Source organism: Pristis pectinata, chromosome 15 (assembly GCF_009764475.1).
Source record: "Pristis pectinata isolate sPriPec2 chromosome 15, sPriPec2.1.pri, whole genome shotgun sequence".
NCBI lineage: Eukaryota > Metazoa > Chordata > Chondrichthyes > Rhinopristiformes > Pristidae > Pristis > Pristis pectinata.
The window spans coordinates 17,687,901-17,708,804 of record NC_067419.1 but is presented as its reverse complement, the minus strand read 5'-3'; the positions used below and the strand labels follow the sequence as shown (position 1 = coordinate 17,708,804).

The 20,904-nt window shown below is 39.0% G+C and overlaps 1 protein-coding gene across 3 annotated transcripts in view; it reads left to right on the top strand.

Moving 5' to 3' along the window:
* Nucleotides 1–20,904, top strand: part of LOC127578615 (protein FAM118A-like) — a 48,941-nt gene that overhangs the window by 10,017 nt on the left and 18,020 nt on the right. For all 3 annotated transcript variants that reach the window (XM_052030786.1, XM_052030788.1, XM_052030787.1), the window contains 4 exons: nt 6,589–6,841; nt 10,411–10,632; nt 11,474–11,602; nt 13,599–13,884. In XM_052030786.1, coding sequence (XP_051886746.1) covers nt 6,589–6,841; nt 10,411–10,632; nt 11,474–11,602; nt 13,599–13,884 — 890 coding nt within the window. The remainder of the gene's footprint in view (nt 1–6,588; nt 6,842–10,410; nt 10,633–11,473; nt 11,603–13,598; nt 13,885–20,904) is intronic.

The window sequence follows — 20,904 nt, the reverse complement described above, 5'->3', positions numbered from 1 at the left end:
ACTCCTGGACTCTGGTTGAAAGGCAGAATTTCTGGCTATTAGCTACATAATTTAGCCTGTATATGTCCTACTGTAGCATCCTGTGCATTCCCCCATCCACTTGCTCCACATTGACAGTTCTGCCTTCAATCTTAACGCTGAAATTCCTTTCCTAAACCTCAGTTGTAAAACCTTCTTAAAAACCTATCTCATTGACTGAGGCATCCATTTTAACCTTCCTTACCCACAGAAACAAGAATCTTGAGTTATTTATCAATTTAAATGCAGGATTGGACAGGATACAAAAATGATAGCTGAAGTGGCAGTTCCTCAATCCTGCATGGCAGGAATAATTGAAATTGGCTCTTAACTATTTTGTTACCTCTTCTGACACACACCTTTGTTCAGGTTCTGTTTCTACCTGATTTGTGCCTGTGTAGTGCACCTTGGGACTTTTTTTTAATGTTAAAACTGTGATGTAACTACAGGTGGTTGTACTTTGCAGTTAAGTCCATGGTGCTTCCAGTAAACATGGAGGAAAAAATACACTTGCACAAAAATGAGTATTGATTCAGTGCTAAGACCACAAACTTAGTTCTTTTGTTTTGTATTTCTGTTCCATGACTTGTGTTTCATTAGCCATTTCAGACTGCTTTTTGTAGCCTGTATGAATTTCCTGTCCCACAGTTTCATGTTGAGAATCTGCTAAATTGCTGTGTATTCCCACCATCATGCTCCAACTGATTCCTGCCAACTGTGATATCCTGAGTTAAGAACAAAAGAAATCAGAGCAAAACAAGGCCATAGGGCCACACAGACCTTTTTTAGTCAGTAAGATTATGGCTAATCTTTTATCTCTGTGCCACTTTCCTACCCAAACACTTGATTCTCATAACATGCAAAAACCTATCACTCTTTATTTTGAATATACTCACTGACTGAGGGTAGCCCTCTTGGGTAGAGCATTCACCAGTGGAAGAGAAGACTTAACAGGATGTTGCCTGGATTGGAGGACTTCAGTTACTGGGAAAGATTGAATAGGGTGGGCTTGTTTTCCCTGGAGCAAAGGAGGCTGAGGAGTGACCTGAGAAGTATTATGGGAGATGAGCATGAGATAGTTAGTCAAAATCTTTTTCCTGTGGTAGGGTTAGCAAAAACAAGACAAGATAGATTTACGGTCAGAGAAAGAAAATTTAAAGGGGATCTGAGTGGGGGTAACATTCTTTTACACAGAGTGGTTGATATCTGGAACCTGCTACCAGGGGTGGTGTTGGAATCAGATACAATTACTACACTTAAGAGACATTTAGAAAGATGGTCCTAATGTGGGCCAAAGGGATTGTTGTAGTTGGGCAAAATGGTTGGCATGGATGTAGTAGGCTGAAGGGCCTGTTTCTGTCCAAAGATTTGCTGTCCTCTGGGTGAAGAGCTTTCTTCTGTCTTGAATGGCTGACTGCATTTTTTTTGGGGTTGTGATACTTGGTTCCAGATATCCAAATGAGGAAAATATCAATTCCATATCTACTCTGAAAAGGTGTGGTACATTTCAATGGGATTACTTTTCATTTTTTTTAAAATTCAAGATAATGTAGGCCAGTCTGCTTAATTTCTCCTCATGCAACAAACTTGCCATCCCAGGAATCAATCTAGTGAAACTTCTCTGCACTCCCTCCATTGCAAATATATTCTTATGTAGGGAATCCAAACCCGTACATACATATTCTAAATGCAGTCTTATGGGAGCTCTATGTAATTGAAGCAAGATGTCTCTACCCTTGTATTGAAATCCACTTGCAACATATCATTGGCCTTCATGTACAAGGACACTCAAGTTCCTTTGAACACTAACATCTTTTAATCACTCACCATTTAAAATACATTTACCTTTCTACTTCTATTAGAGTGGGTAACCTTTTTACATAATTCTATCTGCCATGTCTTTGCTCATTGACAACCTCTCTATCGTCTCCTGATGCCCCTCTACATCCTTCTCACAGCCCACACCAAATCTGGATATTGCACTTCAACCAAATCATTGATTATAGATTGTGAAGAGCTTGGATCCCACCCTAGAAGTGATCCATTTATTTATATTCTCTTTTCTGTCCATTAGCCAGTCTTCAATTTCACGCTAGTATATTATCCTCAGTACAGTGCACTCTAATTTTGTTTAATGATTTCTTGTGTGACACATTATTGGATTCCTTCTAAAAGTACAAATTTGCAGCATCAATTAGTTCATCCTTTTCTATTCTGCTAGTTTCAACCTCGCACTATAACAAATTTGTCAAACGTGATTTCCTTTTTGTAAGTTGACATTTACTCTGTCCAGTTTATTATTATTTACTAAGTTTCCCACTACCACTTGTTTAATGATGAGCTCTGGCATTTCCCTGACATGATGTATGCTAATTAGTCTATATTTTTTTTCTTTCACCCTCCCTTTCTTAAATACTGGGATTCAATCTGTGGGATCCATATTAGAATCTGTGGAATTTTGGAAGATGGCAGCCAGTGTATTGACTATCTCCATTGCCACCACCTTTAAAACCCTAGGATGCAGGTTTTCAGATCATAAGGATTTATCATCTTTCAGCCCCATTAAATTCTCCAATACCAAATTTTTTACACATTCACCTCGCACTATTTCTGGGAAGTTATCTGTGTCTTCTGTGAAGATGGAATTAAATATTTGTTTAGATTTCCTGCCATCTCCTGTTTCCCAATATAATTTCTCAGGTTCCTAATCTTAAGCTTTGCTGACTTTTGGCAATGTTACATACATTTTACTTGGATCTAATGTTACCTTTAATTAGTTTTGACAGCCACAGTTGAATCACTTTCCCTGTTGGTACTTCTTTTGTCCTAAAGAGATGCATATTACTTGTAAACTATGTATTAATTCCTTGATGGTTACCCTGCACTTGTTTACTCCCAAACCCTTCTAAAGTAGTCTTCTAATCTATCATACATGCTTCAAGCCTTGTGGTGTAGTAGTTTCCTTTATTTACATTTAAGACCCCAGTTTCAGATCGAAATGTCATTTTCGATATTTATAATTGAATGGTTGCAGCTCCCTAATCATATAATCCATAACTCTTATTACACAATACTAGACCTCTAGTGGTGTGTTCGCTCATTTAGTTCTTCTACACTGATCTAGACTTCTTTACTCTCTATGGATTCATCCTGCTTACCATAACTGTACCTTTTGGTTTACTCAGTATGCATGTAGATTGAAGACTCCCATTATTATTGTATTACCCTTGTTATGCCTTGCATAACCACAGCTTTTTTTTAAATCCCACTCAAATTGGTTCTACCTGATTTTTCTGACCTTGGATCCTTCCACTCTTTTATCTTTATCCCATTCTTGAATATCAGGATTACCCTGCATCCTTTTCCATTTTGATCAAAGTTAACTTTTCTGGAATATTACATTTCCTGGAATATTTAATTTCCATCAATCTCTGTAATAGCTATTGCATTGTAGCCATTGATTTCTATTTGTGCTATTAATTCCTCTATCCTAATGTGTTGTGCATGCATTCAAATAAGGAACTTTTAATTGCTGTTTTTACCATTTTCCCCTTGATTTCACTCTAGTCCAAAATTCTCTTTCTCAAGTCTTGAATTATACTTAATTATTTAATGTTCACAGGTCTCTGGGGTCAAAAAATACCAAGGAATCATGACTGTGAGAGAAGTTGTTCCTTCTCATCAGTCATATGTGATCATTCTCTTCTTCATTGCAAAGCCCACAAGTTAGTGGTAGCTTGCATTGACCATCAGCATGCCACTCTGACTAATTTTTTTATATTCCAATTTGTATGGATGGAACCTGGCTGGTAGCCAAAGGCTGAAGAGTGCCTGGCAATGTGGGCAAATGTGTGGGTGGTCAGAGGGTTAGGTGTGCAGCCAGAAGCCAGGGACTGGAGCATGGCTGGAATTGGTAGATGGGGACTGGAGTGTGGTTGAGAAGGAGGAGAGAGTGTGTGGGCAATTGGGGAGGGTGGGGGAGGGGAAAAAGAAGGGGCCGGTGGGATAAGGAAAAACAAAGCGGGGGACAGAGGGGAGTGGTTACCAGAAATTGGAGAAATCGATGTTCGTGCCTGGATGCAGTCTCTCTTGAGTCGTACATTTTTCAAGATGATGGTAGTAGTAGTAATAGTAATTGTTTCATGGTATCATTAATGGATACAATATATATTCCATTAGTTTAATTATGGGTAGTGTTATTCAATGAAATGAAAGAATTATAGCAAGTGCATAGAGAGCGATATATGGGTAGCTATGGTATGGATATTTCTGACAAATGAAGAAATCCGCTTACAAACGGTTCTTGGGAATGAACCCTTGCATAACTTTGTCTGTATTGGAAAGGTAAAGACAGAAAATGCTGGAGGGTCAGGTAGCTTCTAAGTAAAGGAAAACAGTTAACCTATCAGTTGAAGACATTTTCATCAGAACCAGAATTTATGGTCAATGGTAAACCCTCCGTGCTCATTACTTGCCTATGAGAAAGAATAGATGAACACACACATCAGGACAGGAATAAACCACTTAGCCCCTCAAATCTTCTCTGTCATTTAATATGATCACAGCTGGTCTCATTGTAACCTTAATTCAGCATTTCTGTTGACCCTGGTAGCTTTCAGCTTTTAGTATCTGTCTATCTCTGCCTTAAAACTATTCAGAGATTCGACTTCTACCTGCCCTTTGAGAAAGGGAGTATCACAAAATTAATTTTTGCCTCATCTCGCTCTTAAATGGATGTCCCTTGATTATTAAACAGTGATCCCTCATTCTAGATTTTCTTGCAAGAAAAAATATCCTCTCCACATTCTTCCTCTCAAGACCCTTCAAGATCTTCTGTATTTCAGCTGAGTTCCTTCTCACTTTTCTAAACTCAGAAGTTGAGTCTAGCCTATCCAACCTTTCCTCAAAAGACAATGTGAATTCCAGATATCCTTCTAGTAAACCTCTGAATTGCTTCCAATGTTTTAACATCCTTCCTTAAATAAAGAGGCCAATACTGTACTCAATACCAGAGATGTGGTCTCATCAGGGTCCAATGTAATTGAAGCACAACCTCCCTATTTTTGTAATCAATTCACCTTGCAATAAATGATAATCTTGTTAGCTTTCCCAATTACTTGCTATACTTGGCAGATGAGCCTTTTGGGAATGACATATGAGGGCACTAATATCTTGCAGCTCTTCAATTTCCCAAAATTAGTCAATGTGCATCTTATTTTTCCTACCAAAATGATCAATTTTGTACTTCCCTACATTATATTCTATTTGCCAGATTTTTGCCTACTCATCTAATCTTTCTCTCTCCCTTTGTTGCTTCCTTATGATCTCTTCACATATTACTTTCCCATTGTTATTAGTAAATTCAGCAACTGTACTTTCTATTCCTTCATTCAAGTTATTTATGTAAATTGTAAATTGTTGAGGCCTCAGCACTGATCCTTGAGGCACAGCACTCATTACATATTGCCAACTTGAAAAAGACCCATTTATGCACACCCTGTTTTTTTTGTTGTCCAACCAATCTACAGATCATATCAAAATGTTACCTCCAAGACCATGAACTTTTATTTCCACAATAACCTTTGAAATAGTACACTATCAGATACCTTCTGCAAATCCAAGTGTAGCATATCCGTTGGTTGCCCTTTTATCCAGAGTACATGCTACTTCTTTCAAGGTTTACCAATAAATTTAGCAAATATGATTTCCATTTAACAAAACTGTGTTGACTTTGTCTGATCACCTTTAATTTCCTAAGTGTCCTGTTTCAACATCTTCAGTAAATACTTTAACATTTTCCCTATGATTATTTGTGCAGTTCCCCAAAAGGAAGTTGCTGCAAAGTACCAGCACTAACCAGTGGCAAGGCTCACTGTTCATAAATGCTGTCCTGTGTGACAAGCAGAACCATTTCCACCCAAAAAATTGCAGAAAAAAGCTGACATTCAAAAACATTCTATCAAAAAATAAGCTACCAAAACATTGAAAAATGAATAAATGTATAGCAGTAATAAACACAAGTATATAACTGCAGTTAAAACAACTTAATTAAAAAATCTAAAGATTTTTACACAACACAATCCCTTGCAGAGGTTCTTCTCCATTGAAATTGAGAATCCTTGAGTGGGTTCCCAAGGGTAAGAATAAATGCTAGAGAATTGCCACTTCATTCTCTGGTTCTGGACTGCAGAGGAGGAAATCCAGTGTCTGAATGCAGCTGGGAAATTACTATTTGTCAGCGAGGTTGGGACTTTGGCATTTATCCATGCATGCACAGAAATCCCAAATTTGCTGGCAGTTACTTTGAAAATCTGGGCTTTAATTTTGAGTACTTTTTCCAGTTGCTCTAAAACTCAAGTTATGGGGAGAAGTATAGAGGGAAGAAAGAGAGAAGACGGGTTTCTTTATCTTGCCTACCTATTGAAGCTGAAGTGGTCAGAATGAGGTGGTTATTTTCAGCAGGTAAATAGCTCCAATGTTTTGTGGTGTGTCGCTCTGTATGTTTGAGAATAAGGACAACATTGGTCATTGTTTTAAGTCCAATTTTTTGTTTTAATGTACATTCTGAAGGAAATTCCTGAAGAGTTTGACTCGCAAAGAACCTTCTGAATTGCTGTTGGTGATTGGAACTGGAGTGAGTGCTGCTGTTGCTCCACATATACCTGCACTTTGTTCATGGCGAAGCTGTATTGAAGCAGTAATTAATGCAGCTGAGGATCTGGAAGTGCTCCATCCATATGATATTGTGGAGTTCCGTCACAAAGTAATGGAAGATCGGGACCTACTTGTGCTTGCCCATGATTTAATACGGAAAATGTCACCAGTAAGTTGTAATTGAGCTTTGAAATGTAGAGGAAAATATGAAGATGTTAGAGAAATGCCTGTAAGCTTGGTTACACAGTTTTATTGGTGTAGTTGATGTTTGAACACAATTATAAACCATATAATTCTAATTTCAGATATTGTAAAATAGAGTTAATACTTGTTTCAATAGGGATTTCATTTACAAAAGACTTCTAAGAAAGTAAATAATGTTCTCTTAATTGTTAAACTCATTTAAATTTAGATCCCATCTTTGTTAAAATTTTACTCAAACGTAAGGGTAAGAGGTTAAAATTGTTCAGATAGTTTTGTTACCCAGTACTGTCATGATGTACTTCTCAACCAAAATACTACACTTTCCAAACAACTTATTTAGTTGACCCCTCAATCTTTCTCTCCTCCCTGCAAGGCTATCAAGCCAATGATGCCACTAAAACCCAGGACTTGTATCTCTCAAGTTTCTCTCCTCTCTGTCAAAACCCTTTGAAATCAGCTTATTTATGAGATCCACTATCTGGTCCCTCCTTGGTCCCCAGGTTAGCTGATGCATCACTTATTGACTCTTCCCTTATAATGGCACATTTTAATGTACTTTTAAAACTAAGAGAATGACTCAGTTGAATAAAAATGCTGTACCCAGCCAGGGTGTAGGTGGGAATAAATGTATATAATTTTATGCACACAATTTGTATTCAATTATCCTTCACTCACTGCTTCCTCTGCTCTTCATGCAGTTTCTGGTTTCTAAGTAAGTACATTTTGCTGAATTGTTGTGGGTCATATGCTTTGCCATCCACCCCATTCTAACCCCTGACCTTGGTCTCCTCTGTTCCTGTAAAATATTGCTCTAATTCTGTTGTGGTTGAAGAGCCACTCAGAGTCTGGGTCGATGACTGACTGCATTGGTGCTACTTCCTCTTTCACCCTGCTGCCCTGCACCCCCCCCCGAGACAAACTATCCACCAAAATCTACTTTAAACCAATGGACTCCTACAGCTACCTCAACTACACATCCTCCCACCCCTGTCTTCTTTAAGGACTCCATCCCCTTCTCTAAGTTTCTCTGCCTTCATTGCAACTGCACTCAAGATGAGGCTTTCTATTCCAGGACTTCTGAAATGTCCTCCTCTTTCAGGAAACATGTCCACACTTATTTCCTCCCTTTTTCTGTCAGTCTGCTTTAACCCCTCCCATTCCAACCCCCTTGCAAGACTGACAGAGACTGAGTTCCCCTGGCCCTCACCATTCACCCCACTAGGCTTTGCATCCAGCACATCATCCTTTGCTACTTCTGTCAATTCCAATGGGATCCCACCACTGAGACCACTCTCCGTAGCTTCCTGGTCTTCTCATCCCTTCCCATCCACTCCTCCCTGTCTCCTGGCACTTTCCACTGCAACACCTGTCCCTGCATCACCTCTTTCACCACTTTCCAGGGATCTAAACAGCCCTTCCAGGTGAGGCAGAGATTCACGTGTACCCGCTTCAATCTGGTTTATTGCATTCAGTGTTCGCAATGTGGCCTCCTCTACATGGCGTAAACTAGGCAATCACTTTGCAGAGCATCTGTGCTCTGTCCGCAGTGACTATCTTGAGCTTCAAGTTGCATGTCATTTCAACTCCCCTTCCGGTTGTTACACTGACTTGTCTGTCCTCTGCTTTCTCCACTGCCACAGTGAGGCCAAACGCAAGCTAGAAGAATAGCACCTCCTATGTCTGCTTTTCATCTGTCAACGCCCCCTGCCCCCCCATTGTTAGCTAAACTCATCACCTCCCCGATCTGGTTGCATCTGCCCATCACCCACATACTTATCTACCTTATTTTCTTGATCAAAAAAAAAACGTTGCTATAGGGACTTAGTGGGTCGAACCGCATCTGTGGGGGGGGGGGGGGGGGGGGGGGTGTGGAATTGCTAATGTTTCGGGACCCTGCATCAGGACTGAGAATAGAGAGAGATGAGGTTTGATTTTTGTTTGTTGCTCCAAATTCCAGCAACTGCAGTCTCTTGTGTCTACCTGGGTTTCTTCTCACTTGTTTCACCTTTCCTATCCCCTCCTCACCTGATTTTCATCTGCCCATCATCCTTCCCTTATTGGGTTACACTTAATCACAACGCAGAACAGGATCCTTTTAGTCCATTGTATCTGTGTCAGCTCATTATTCTGCTGCCACCTTGGGCATTTCTTGGCTTCAAACATTTAGCCAATCTGCCGTGGGTAGGAATTGATTTCTGTTTCAGCCATTCCTTGTGACAGAGCTGTCAAAACATCTCATAACAGGATTCCAAACTTTTATCATTGAGCAGGCAAAACCATTCATTATACTCTAACTGACCTTAACAATGTTATGCTATACAAGCACTGTAAGGAAATTGTTAATTTTTACCTTTGTCTCTTTTTGTATTGACATCCTTTATAATTGTTTCATGGAGGGGATGAGAATAAGCAAAGGTAAATGCCAGAGGCAAAGTGCATGAGGGACAGGGTGTGCTTGCTTGCTTGCTTGCCCCCCACTTTCTATACCTTAATCCCTTGCATATCTGCTGTTCAGCCTCCACCACTCTGAATTTAGACTTGGGCACAGAAAACAAAATCTAGACATTTGCGAAAGACACAAAGGAAAAACTCAATTTCAAAAGACCTAAGGTAATATTTTAACAAGGGTAGATGTGGGGCAATACATTTTGGAAAGAATAGAATGGGTAAAGATATTCAATGGTATGGTAGATTGGATAAATATTTGAAATTGTGGGAGTCCTGAGGAGAAGGTGAGATTAAATTTTGATTGTTTCAGTGAAGAGTTGATGCAGCTACAATATACTAAATGAACTTATTCTCTGTTGTGAACTTGAATATTTCAATGGGTGATGACAACATAAAAACAATCTCCTGCATAGAGAAATACAAGAACTAATTGTTCTGTTTTGATTCTGACATCATGTTTTGGCATCATTCTTATTTGCTCATTGGAGATCAGAATAGCTCACTACCCAAACAGAAAGGAACAGCAGTGGGCTGCAGCTTGACAAATGTGGTGCAGGCTGATAGACTTTGAACAGAGTCCTAAAATCCCATGAAGCAGCAAGTCTAGAGATCATGAAGAGGTGGTGTGAGTTGTGTGCATATTTCTTGTTATTTTGTCTTGTGACCTGCCAAAGGAGCCAACATAATGAATTAATAGTAAAAAGGAAAATAAATATGTTCTTGACCCACAGAGGAGGAGAGATACCAATTGGTGAAATGATTTTTGAAGGTTTTGATAGGACCCAAATGTGGGAACAATCCAAGAAGGTTAACTTTTTTTAATATACTCAATGTACGTGTATTTCACATTGAGAGATGAATGCTTTTCAAATGTTTACATTTTTGTTCACTGACTTGCTGTGTCTATTGATTCATATTTGCACAATTGTGTAATATTACATATTAATAGATGGCCATGTTCCAGTATCTTTAAATCCCGTAAATAATTGAATAAGTTTCATGCTCTTCTTCCAACAGTTACTCTTAATTTGCAAGAATTTAAACATGACTGCATATTCTGCAATTTTTTTTTTATTTTATTTGCAGAGAACTGGAGATACAAAGCCAAATTTCTTCCAAGATTGTTTGATGGAGGTGTTTGATAACCTTCACTGTCAAATTCAAAATCCCATGCTCTTGGATTCTATTCTCCAACTTATGGATCGGGGAACGATGGTTCTCACCACAAACTATGATAACCTGCTTGAGATTTTTGGTCAACAGCAAGGCAAACCAATGGAATCTGTAGATCTTAAGTGCAAAGAAAAGGTTTGTATATAGATATATATTTTAAAAAGATGAGAACCCTGCAAGTCACAGAATCATCTCTTCATATCTTGCAGAGGAAGCTGCAGGAGTGACTTAAAATGTGAGCCAAGAATGAAAGGATTTTTGAAGATAAGAATGAATGTAACAATATGGAATCAGAATCAGGTTTTATTATCACTGACATATGTCGTGAAATTTGTTTTTTTTTTGCAGCAGTACAGTGCAAGTCAAAAAGATGTAAAAAATTACTAAGTTACAAAAATAATTAAATAGTGCAAAAGAGGAATAACAAGGTAGTATTCATGGGTTCAAGGACCATTCAGAAATCTGATGGCGAAGGGGAAGAAGCTGTTTGTGAAATGTTGAGTGTGGGTTTTCAGGCTCCTGTACTACATCCCCGATAGTAATAACATGGAGAGGGTATGTCCTGGGTGGTGAGGGTCCTTAGTGATGGATGCTACCTTGAGGCACTGCCTCTTGAAGATGTCCTCAATCGTGGGGAGGGTTGCGCCCATGATGGAGCTGTCTGCATCTACAACCCTCTGCAGCCTTTTTCGATCCTGCACATTGGAGCCTCCATACCAGGCTGTGATGCAATCAGTCAGAGTGCTCTCCACCATACATCTGTAGATATTTGCAAGAGTCTTTCGAGACATATCAAATCTCCTCAAATTCCTAATGAAGTAGAGCTGCAGGTGTGCCTTCTTTGTGATTGTGTTGGGCCCAAGATAGATCCTCTGAGATTTTAGGAAAATGATTTTCAGGACAACCCTGAAAATTTAGTCTTTATCTTGCATTGTCTGTTCATTGATTTAATTTTTATATTCTTTGTGTATTATAGGTAGTTCAATGGGCAAGAGGTCTACAAAAATACAGTGTTCTTCATATACATGGACTTTTTACAGATCCCTGTGGTCTGGTGTTAGACCCATCAGGATATAAGGATGTAATGCATGATCAAGACTTAATGGTAGGCATTGATTTATCCTATTTTTAAAACCAATATTTAACTTACAAATTTCTCAGAGGAATATAAGATTAAGAAATGAAAGAATAATTCAATGAAAAGGTGTTAATGGTGCTAACTATGATGAGGCTTAAACTGAAGTGTTGATATAGTGAGACTTGGCTTCAGCAATGAGGAAGAAATATGGAGATATCTTGGCAGATTACTTCTGCACATTACCATAATAGCTGAAAAGCATATGAACACAATGTTCCTCATGCGGAAGCTACTTAAAATATTATACATTAGATTTTACTGCCAATTTTTTTAACTGATAATTTTAATACCACCATACGAATGGAAGCCAGTACCATTTTAAAATAAAACCTTTTCATGTTTGGATTAGCAAACTGCAAAGCCAATAACTGGTCCCAATAGTAATTATATATTATTTGTCAGAATATGTAGGAGACTAGATTATTAGAAGTATTTAAGGTGGGGGTCGATACATTTTTGAAAGATCAGGGAATTGAGGGTTATGGGAAATTGACATAGAAAAAGAGTTGAGGCCAGCAGAGATCAGCCATGATCATGTTGAATGGTGGCCAACCTTGACTGCTCAGGTGGTCTACTCCTGTGTTCTTGGATATCCAATATATTTCTCACCTGTCTGGATAAAGGATAATTTTGGATCATCTGCAGCTAAATATTTGTTCCAGATTTATTTGCAAATAGAATGGTGCATGTAAATAAAACAAGTGGATAAAATACATAAGCCATTCTTGTGAATTTTTTTAAACGCATACGTCCTTTTCATAGGGATAAATTTAGACTACTCTTGCTTGGTGCCTAACCTACAATTAACACTGCACTTTCCTTGGTGTATAGACTACATTATTATAAGATATTTATTGCATATGTAAACTTCCAGTATTGACCCTCAATGCAAGGTGTATCCTTGCATTGCTCCTGCAGAGGATGAAATCTCCAAGTAACATTTAAATAAGGGAATCTGGCAGCTTCCATGTTTTTTTGGAAATGATCGATACAAATGAGTGATGTGCTTTTATGGTCTTGGCTCAGATTGAATTTAGTTTAACTGATAGTTATTGAAGCTTTTCAGGGTATTGATGGATATTTGGTAGGCAGCCTTCTCCTCACAAAATACTCTGAAATCTTAATTGGCTTATGTAGTGGCTAGTTCCTGAGCCAATATATTTTTTAGTTTCTGCATGGAAATTCGGCTGCCCTTATGGGAGCACCTATTGATTTCTTAGCCAATTTGGTCTATATCTTAAAATTGACCTGATTCTCTCTCTTGCTTCTGTGTATCTTTTAATGCTATTTATACTTTTAATCACACGGTTTTATCGATACAATTTTGTTTACATGGCATGAATTGCGATTTTAGCTTCTGATAGTATTGCTTGAATTTGTTCATAAGGGATTAAATGTTAACCATTGTCAGGGAGACATAGCAACGTGCCCTTTGATACAATAGAAATATCACAGTTACTTGCACAGATTGCTATCACTGTGAACAGTGAATGATTGCAGAAATCAGTTAAACTTAAATGGCTGCATTGTTTGGTTAAAATCTTAAATCATTGATAAAGTTTCCTCCATTGTATATTGGTGAAATAGCCAATTTTGTATTCATAAGATTGTCTATACATTTCTAAGGTCAGTCATGTATATTTCTCTTTCTTTCATTCCTTCACTCACTGACTCGCTGTTCTCTCCATCTGGTCCCCAACCAGTCATGGCAGTGGCTTATGAATTCACCAGGAAGTTGTTCTTGAAAATTTTGATCCATCAGAATTAATGCTACCCTTTATTGAACTTTACAGCAATGTATTTGATAAAAATTACATAATGCAGATCTGAATGATCAAGTCTCCTGTTGCCATCCACTGTTATGTTTTCATGGTTGTATATCTTTTGCACACTTGAGATGAACTTCCTATGAAGGAATCCCTGATGCAATGATTAATTTCTTTTGGATTTTTTTTTCTGGCAGGAAGAATTTCAAGAACTGTATCGTACCAAGTCCTTTGTATTTTTGGGCTGTGGAGAAACTCTGCGGGATCAGATCTTCCAAGCATTGTTTCTGTATTCTGTCCAGGACAAAGTAGATTTGGAACACTTCATGCTGGTTCGAAAGGATAGCCATGATCATTTCTTTAAATTGCAAGCAGAGATGCTGTTGCATGGCATTAAAATAGTGTCTTATGGTGACCGATTTGAATATATGCCTCAGTATTTTCGTGATTTGGTTGCACAGATATGCAGGCACAGAAGCCCAGGTATGTCACCAAAACTATGGTCGAATGATAATTATTTTATTTGATGAATAACGCTTTAATGAAACTACTGAGACTATTGATGCATTTTTTTTAGTGTTTATAAAATGTTTACAAATTGATCTGGGGATATCGAAGACAGCAAGGCAGGCAGACATCATGTGATGGAACTCCTTATCATTTCGTTTGTATCTTAGACAATGATACAACAAGAAATTGTGAGAACACAAATTCAATGGCACTTCTTGTCCCATTGGCAATCTGCTTCCAAATTGATCCTTTGGTAATACATTGGCAACGGGACCAGGGGGATGATGATTTGTCTTGTTGGTTTAAAAAATTGGGTGTTGATGATTTAGTATTACTGATTTTAATGTACGAGTTCTACTTTTTTCTCAATCTCATTCATAATAAATATCTCTAAATAAGCTGTAGTGGCACCAAAAGCCCTAGGTTTAATTTTGAAAGCTCTTTGAGAAATTTGAGTGGGGGAAGGGAGAATGCCAACTGAAGATTAAAACATAATTGTTTCTGAGGAGTTCTCCGAGAGTTGTCACTTTCACGCTCCAGTGACACCTGTGGAGAAGAGCTGCATTTGTGGACTGAAAACTAACTCACCGTGCTTTGTCATGATTTTGTTTGGAGAATGAGGTATTTTGCAGAAAAATTGTTTGTCTTTGGGGGTGGGAGGGAGGGAGAGGGAAGGAGCCTTATCATCTTAGTTGTACCTAAATCAACCCTAGCTTAATTTGTGAAATCTATCTAAATATAGTGCAATCTGCAACAATCAATGGTTGACTATTTTGCACTGCTTCATGTACCAGTGTGTGATCTTTTACTCATTTCAGGAAATAGGCGTACCTAGAGTCATGGAGCTGTAGAACATAGAAACAGGCTCTCTGGCCCAATTCGTCCTTGTGGACGATGATGCCTCTCCACACTAATATCATTTGCCTGCATTAGACCTATATCCCCCCCACTTCTTTCTTTTATCCAAGCACCTGTCCAAATACCTTTTTAAATATTGTAATTGGATCAGCCTCATCCGCTTCCTCTGGTAGCTCATTCCATATAACCACCACCCTCTGTGTGTGTGTGTGTGTGTGTGTGTGTGTGTGTGTGTGTGTGTGGCAGGGGGCGGGGAGACTTGCCCCTCAGATCCCTTTTAAATTTCTTCCCTCTCATCTTAAACCTATGCCCTCTGGTCTTAGACTTCACTACCCTCAGTAAAAGACTATCTACCCTGTCTATGCCTCCCATAGTTTTATAAATCTCTAAGGTCATTCCTTAGCCTCCTACATTCCAGTGAGACTAAACCCAGCCTTTCTAATCTCCTTTTGTAATTAAAGCCTCCATTCCAGGCAACATCCTGGTGAATCACTTCTGCACTTTCTTTCATGCTACCACATCCTTCCTGTAGTGTGGTGACCAGAACTGTACACAATACTTCAGGTGTAGCCTGAGCAATGTTTTGTACAGCTGCAACATGGCATCTCAACTCTTTATACTCAGTGCCTCAACTATGAAGGCCAGCATGCTGAATGCCATTCTTCACTACTGTATCCACCCATTTTACCATTTTTGGGGAACCATAAACTTGCAGCCCAAGGTCCCTCTGTACATCAACTCCCATGAGGTCTCTGCCGTTTACTGTATATATCCTGTATAGCATTTGATGTCCCAAAATGCATTACCTCACACTTGTCTGGATTAAATTTCATCTGCTACCACTCCGTCCAACTGATGTACATCCCTTTGTATCCTTTCTTAACCTTCAATACCTATCACTCCACCAATTTTTGTGTCGCCAGCAAACCAATCAATCAGTCCACCAACATTCTCATCCAAGTCATTTATACAAACAACTATGGTCCCAGCACCGATCCCTATGGTACACCACTGGTTATAGACTTCCAATCAGAAAATCACCCCTCAACCACCAGCCTCTGCTTCTTACCACCAAACTAATTTTGGATCCAGTTTGCCAATACACTTGAGAAACCATATGTTCTAACTTTCTGGACCAGCCTACTGTCTGCGACTTTGTCAAAAGCCTTGCTGAAGTCCATGTTAACCATGTCTGGTGCACTGTCTTCATTAATTTTCTTAGTTTCCCTCTTCAAAAAAACTATCAGTTTTGTGAGACAAGATTTCACGTGCACAAAACCATGTTGACCTCTCCTAAGTAGCCCCTGCCTTGTTGGTAAGTAGCTGAGCAGAAACAGAAGTTTTGCATCTCAAAGTGTTTTTCTGTCCCAATTTTTGATGTCATCTGTACATGGAACAATAGATTTACATTTATCCAATGAGTTAAAAGATTTTAACTTTCAGGGCTTTTATACATATTCATAAATTAACATTCATGTTTACCATTAATATTTGGCTTTCTGAAAGTCTCTTGGGGTAAACCAGATGAAGTAATCTTTTTCCATAAGTTGTCAACTGCCCAAGTAAGTTTGGTTAACAAATGTATCAAAATGACATGAATAACCTTAACTAAAATGTCTGTCATGTTCAATGGCTAAAATGTGGGCATACAGAGCGTATACCTTTATAAAAGACTTCAAATATATTATCAAATTTTCCAAGGTATTGCTCCTAGAGTTGGAAGACATGCTGTGTAACATTAGATATTATTCCCACAGAAGTACAGGTTTACGATGCTGTATAAGTTAAATTCTGATTTCATTACTTGATATTCAGTATTATTTTGTTTTAACTAATGCTTTTTGGGATCAAATTCCACTATTCATCTCATTATAGTGTGAAAACCACAAGCTTGTGGCTTTTATATAAACTCCTTTACCTTTTTGCTTTCAATTTTTACTCCTTACTGTTTTAAAGCTGAGGATCTGCAACAAGATGGTATGCAAGATACACCAGTTGGTGGTAGGTATCTGATATTTAGCACTCTTGAGTGGACTTCACTTGCACGGTGAATATCCTGGGATTTAGGAGAACAGAATTTTTTTTTATCTTATGATGTTGACTGGTTCTCATGATGTTGGATCACTGATATTTATATCAGCGTTTATTGCTGATTTCTGGTTGCTTGGAGAAGGTGGTGTTAAGCTGACTTCCATTTGATAGTATTCCTAAAATTATTGTAGAATTTAATTTTGACTTGGATGATATTCCTTGCATTGCATTGCTTTTGATTAACTTCACAATGTTATGACAGCAGCCATGGTGGTTGGTGACTCCTTTGTACAGGGGAAGGAGGGCAACTGTTGTTGAGAACAGCAGAAAACAGCAGTGGCAACAAGCAGGAGAGTTCTTCCTCTGCCCTTGCTGCAGCTGTTGAGGTGATGGTAAATATATCTGGTGTGGTTTCCTTTCAGGCTACTGAAGGTGACTTTAGAAACATTTTCAACCCATTGTTCTGTTGTGGTGGTAATTGAGGATCTCTGCAGTAGAGGAACCATTAAATTAAAATGGAGAATGACATAGGATTCACCTGAGTGGCAGTTAATCCACAGGTTCCAAAGAGCTTTAAAACACAATCACTATGCCTTATGTTTTATTAACAACCATTTCTACTCCTTCAACCTGATAGTTTGGGACTACTAGCAACTCTTCAGGTTCAGTCTCTGGCTGCCTTTTGGTTCCAGATTTGTTTGGTTCTAATAGCTTTGGTCATCCAGTAACATGGCTTGCTACTCCTTTCAAGAGCCAGGGCTTAGCTGTAGAACTATGTAGAATGTACCATCAGAAACTAATCAAACAAATGATTGGTTTGTTCAAAGCAAAATTTCCACTGTTGAACCTATATTGAGGAGTTTGTATCATAATCTTGAGTGGGCATACAGTAATTATGCACAGGTATATCACCCCATGTTGCTACCTGGGCAGTGACTTGGTGGTGGTAGTGGTAGGAATGTTGGTATTGGTTCTTTTGTTTACATTTGTGCCAACTTGTTAATGATGACAGGAGATGAATGATACTTCCTTATTCCCGAATGCCTTTCCTGAGCCAACAAGGAATATTACAGTGTGATACAATATTCTCTATTTGTCTGGATGAACGCAGCTCTAACATAATTCAAGAATCACAACAACACGAGATCCATGACACAGAAAAATATCCAGTCCGTCATCCTTGCCACCAATAAAAAAAACAATTTGGCCTAATCTCACTTTGCAGCTATTGGCCCAGATCTTTAAACATTACAGCCTTTCAAGTTTGTATCCGTGTAATTATTCTGCAACAAAGGCTTCTGTATTTGTCACCCTCAAGTTGTATAATCACAGTACCACTGTAGGGAAAAAACCCACCTCTGCTTCCTCCTACCAGTTACTTCTATCAATATCTTTTGGTTATTGACCTCTCTGAAAATTAAATAGCTTCTTTGTATCCCTTCTATCTAGGGCCCTCATAATTTTGTGTCTCAGTAAAATCTCCTTTAGCATCCTTGGTTCTGAAAAGAATCCCTGCCTAACCAATTTTCCTCATTGTTAAAGTTCTCCAGTCTGATAACGTGATCCCTTGTGCCCTCTCTGGTGCAATCACATTCTTCCTGAAATCTTGGAAGGATCTCAAAATCATCCATGACAAAATTGCCTGCTCAGTTGTAACTATCCGCCATCCTGCCACTTAGAAAGGCAAAGGCAGCCAACAGATTGAAATCCTAGCATGTCTAAGTTCTCCCCAAATTGCACATGACCCTAGATTGGAAGCACCTCCATTCTGTCATTGTTGCTGGGTTAAAATCCCATGAATTTAATAAATGACTGCTGAAAGATTAGTTGATCATTTTTGCCCTGATGCCTTTGAGCATTCTCCATTACTCGTTAACTAATAAAATTGTCACTCCTTGATTCTGCCCTTTCCCCCTCTTGAAATCCTTCCAATCCATGAGACAAGTACTTGACTGTTAAAAATATGGGAAAAGAACTTGAACTGTATAATGAAAACAGACAACTAGAAACACACAGCAGGCTAGGCAGTGCCTGTGGATAAAGAATAAGAGTTAATGATGCAAGTCTATGTCCTTTCATCAGAATCTGAAACTTTACATCACCTTGTCTCTCAGCAAATGCTGGCTGACCAGCTGAGTACTTCCAGCATTTTTGTTTTTATTTCAAAATTTCAACATCTGTAGTTATTTGTTTTTGAAAACGTGCACCATAATTTCAAGAACCCTTGGTTGGCATCTTTAGTGAGCACCAATATATTTTAAAGTTTATGTTTCTGTCTAAGTTGAGAAATATTTGCGATGTAATGCATCAGAAAATTAGAGAAAGTAGTAGTGAAACAAGAATACAGCTTGTAATTATGCAGCATAGACAAATGTTAAATAAAGTCTATTAAATGGAAAGGGTTGGAATGTTGCCACTCTAAATTTGGAAACCACAGACCCTCAACCAGGAAGATGAATGCAGAACTAACATTTCAGCTTATTAATGTTATCATCAACTTCTTAGGCAGTCCCACAAGGTCAAAGATGACCTGCTTCCCCTTCAGTTCTGAACTAGCTGATGACGCCAATGTGCAACCTTAAGATGGGGCAAGTGAGTTTGACAGCGTGGGCAAATGAGTTGTTCAGATGGTTGTGACCTTTTTTCAATGTTTGCAAATGACCTTTCTGTGCTTCCTTTATAGAGATGAGGTCCTTAGTGTCTTCCCAAATGCTTTTCCACCATTTTTGATAAGACAAATCAGGGTATTGGTATTGGTTTATTATTGTCACATACAGAGGTACAGTGAAAAACTTGTCTTGCATCCTGTTCATACAGATCAATTCATTACACAGTGTATTGAGGTAGTACAGGGTTAAAAATAATAGAATACAGAGTAAAGTGTCACAGCTACAGAGGAAGTGCAGTGCAGGTAGACAATAAAGTGCAAAGTTATAACAAGGGTAGATTGTGAGGTCAAGAGTCTATCTCATCGTATCAGGGAACCATTCAATAGTCTTATCACCGTGGGATAGAAGCTGCCCTCGGGCTCCTGTATCTTCTGCCTGATGGGAGAGGGGAGAAGAGAGAATGACCCAGGTGGGTGGGGTCTTTGATTATGCTGGCTGTTTCACCAAGGCAGTGAGAGGTATAGACAGAGTCCATGGAGGGGAGGCTGGTTTCCATGATGTGCTGGGTTGTGGCCACAACTCTCTGCAGTCTCTTGCAGTCTCGGGCAGAGCAATTGCCATACCAAGCCATGCAGATAGGATGCTTTCTATGGTGCATCAATAAAAGTTGGTGAGTGTCAAAGGTGGCATGCTAAATTTCTTTAGCCTCCTGAGGAAGTAGAGGTGCTGGTGAACTTTCTTGGCCATGGCGTCTTTGGTTAGACCAGGACAGGCTATTGGTGATGTTCACTTGAAGCTCTCAACCTCGGCATCATTGATGTAGACGGGTGCATGTACACCGACCGCATCCTTTCCTGAAGTCGATGACCAGCTGTTTTGTTTTGCTGACATTGAGGGAAAGGTTGTTGTTATAACACCATGTCACTAAGTTCTCTATCTCCTTCCTGTACTCTGACTCGTTGTTATTTGAGATACAGCCCACTACGGTGGTATCATCTGCAAACTTGTAGATGGAGTTGGAGCAGAATCTGTCCACGCATTCATAAGTATATAGGGAGTAGAGGGTTGAGGATGCAGCCTTGTGGGGCACCAGTGTGGAGAATAATCATGCTGGAGGTATTGCTGCCTATCCTCATTGATTGCAGTCTGTTGGTCTGAAAGTCAAGGATCCAGTTGCAGAGGGGGGTGTTGAGTCCCTGGTCTCTGAGTTTGGTGATGAGTTTGCTTGGAATTATAGTATTTAAGGTGGAGCTATAGTCAATAAACAATAGTCTAACGTAGGTATCTTTACTCTTCAGATGCTCCAGAGCTGAGCGTAGGGCCAGGGAGATGGCATCCACTGTAAACCTGTTTCGGCAGTGGATTCCCATAAGTTGGGGATAGAGCTATTAAAGCTGCTGCCTAGGAGCTCCAGTGACCTGGCTTCAATCCTGTTCTTTGGTGCTGTCTGTGTGAAGTTTACATGTTCTCTGGATGACCATGTGGGTTTCCTCCT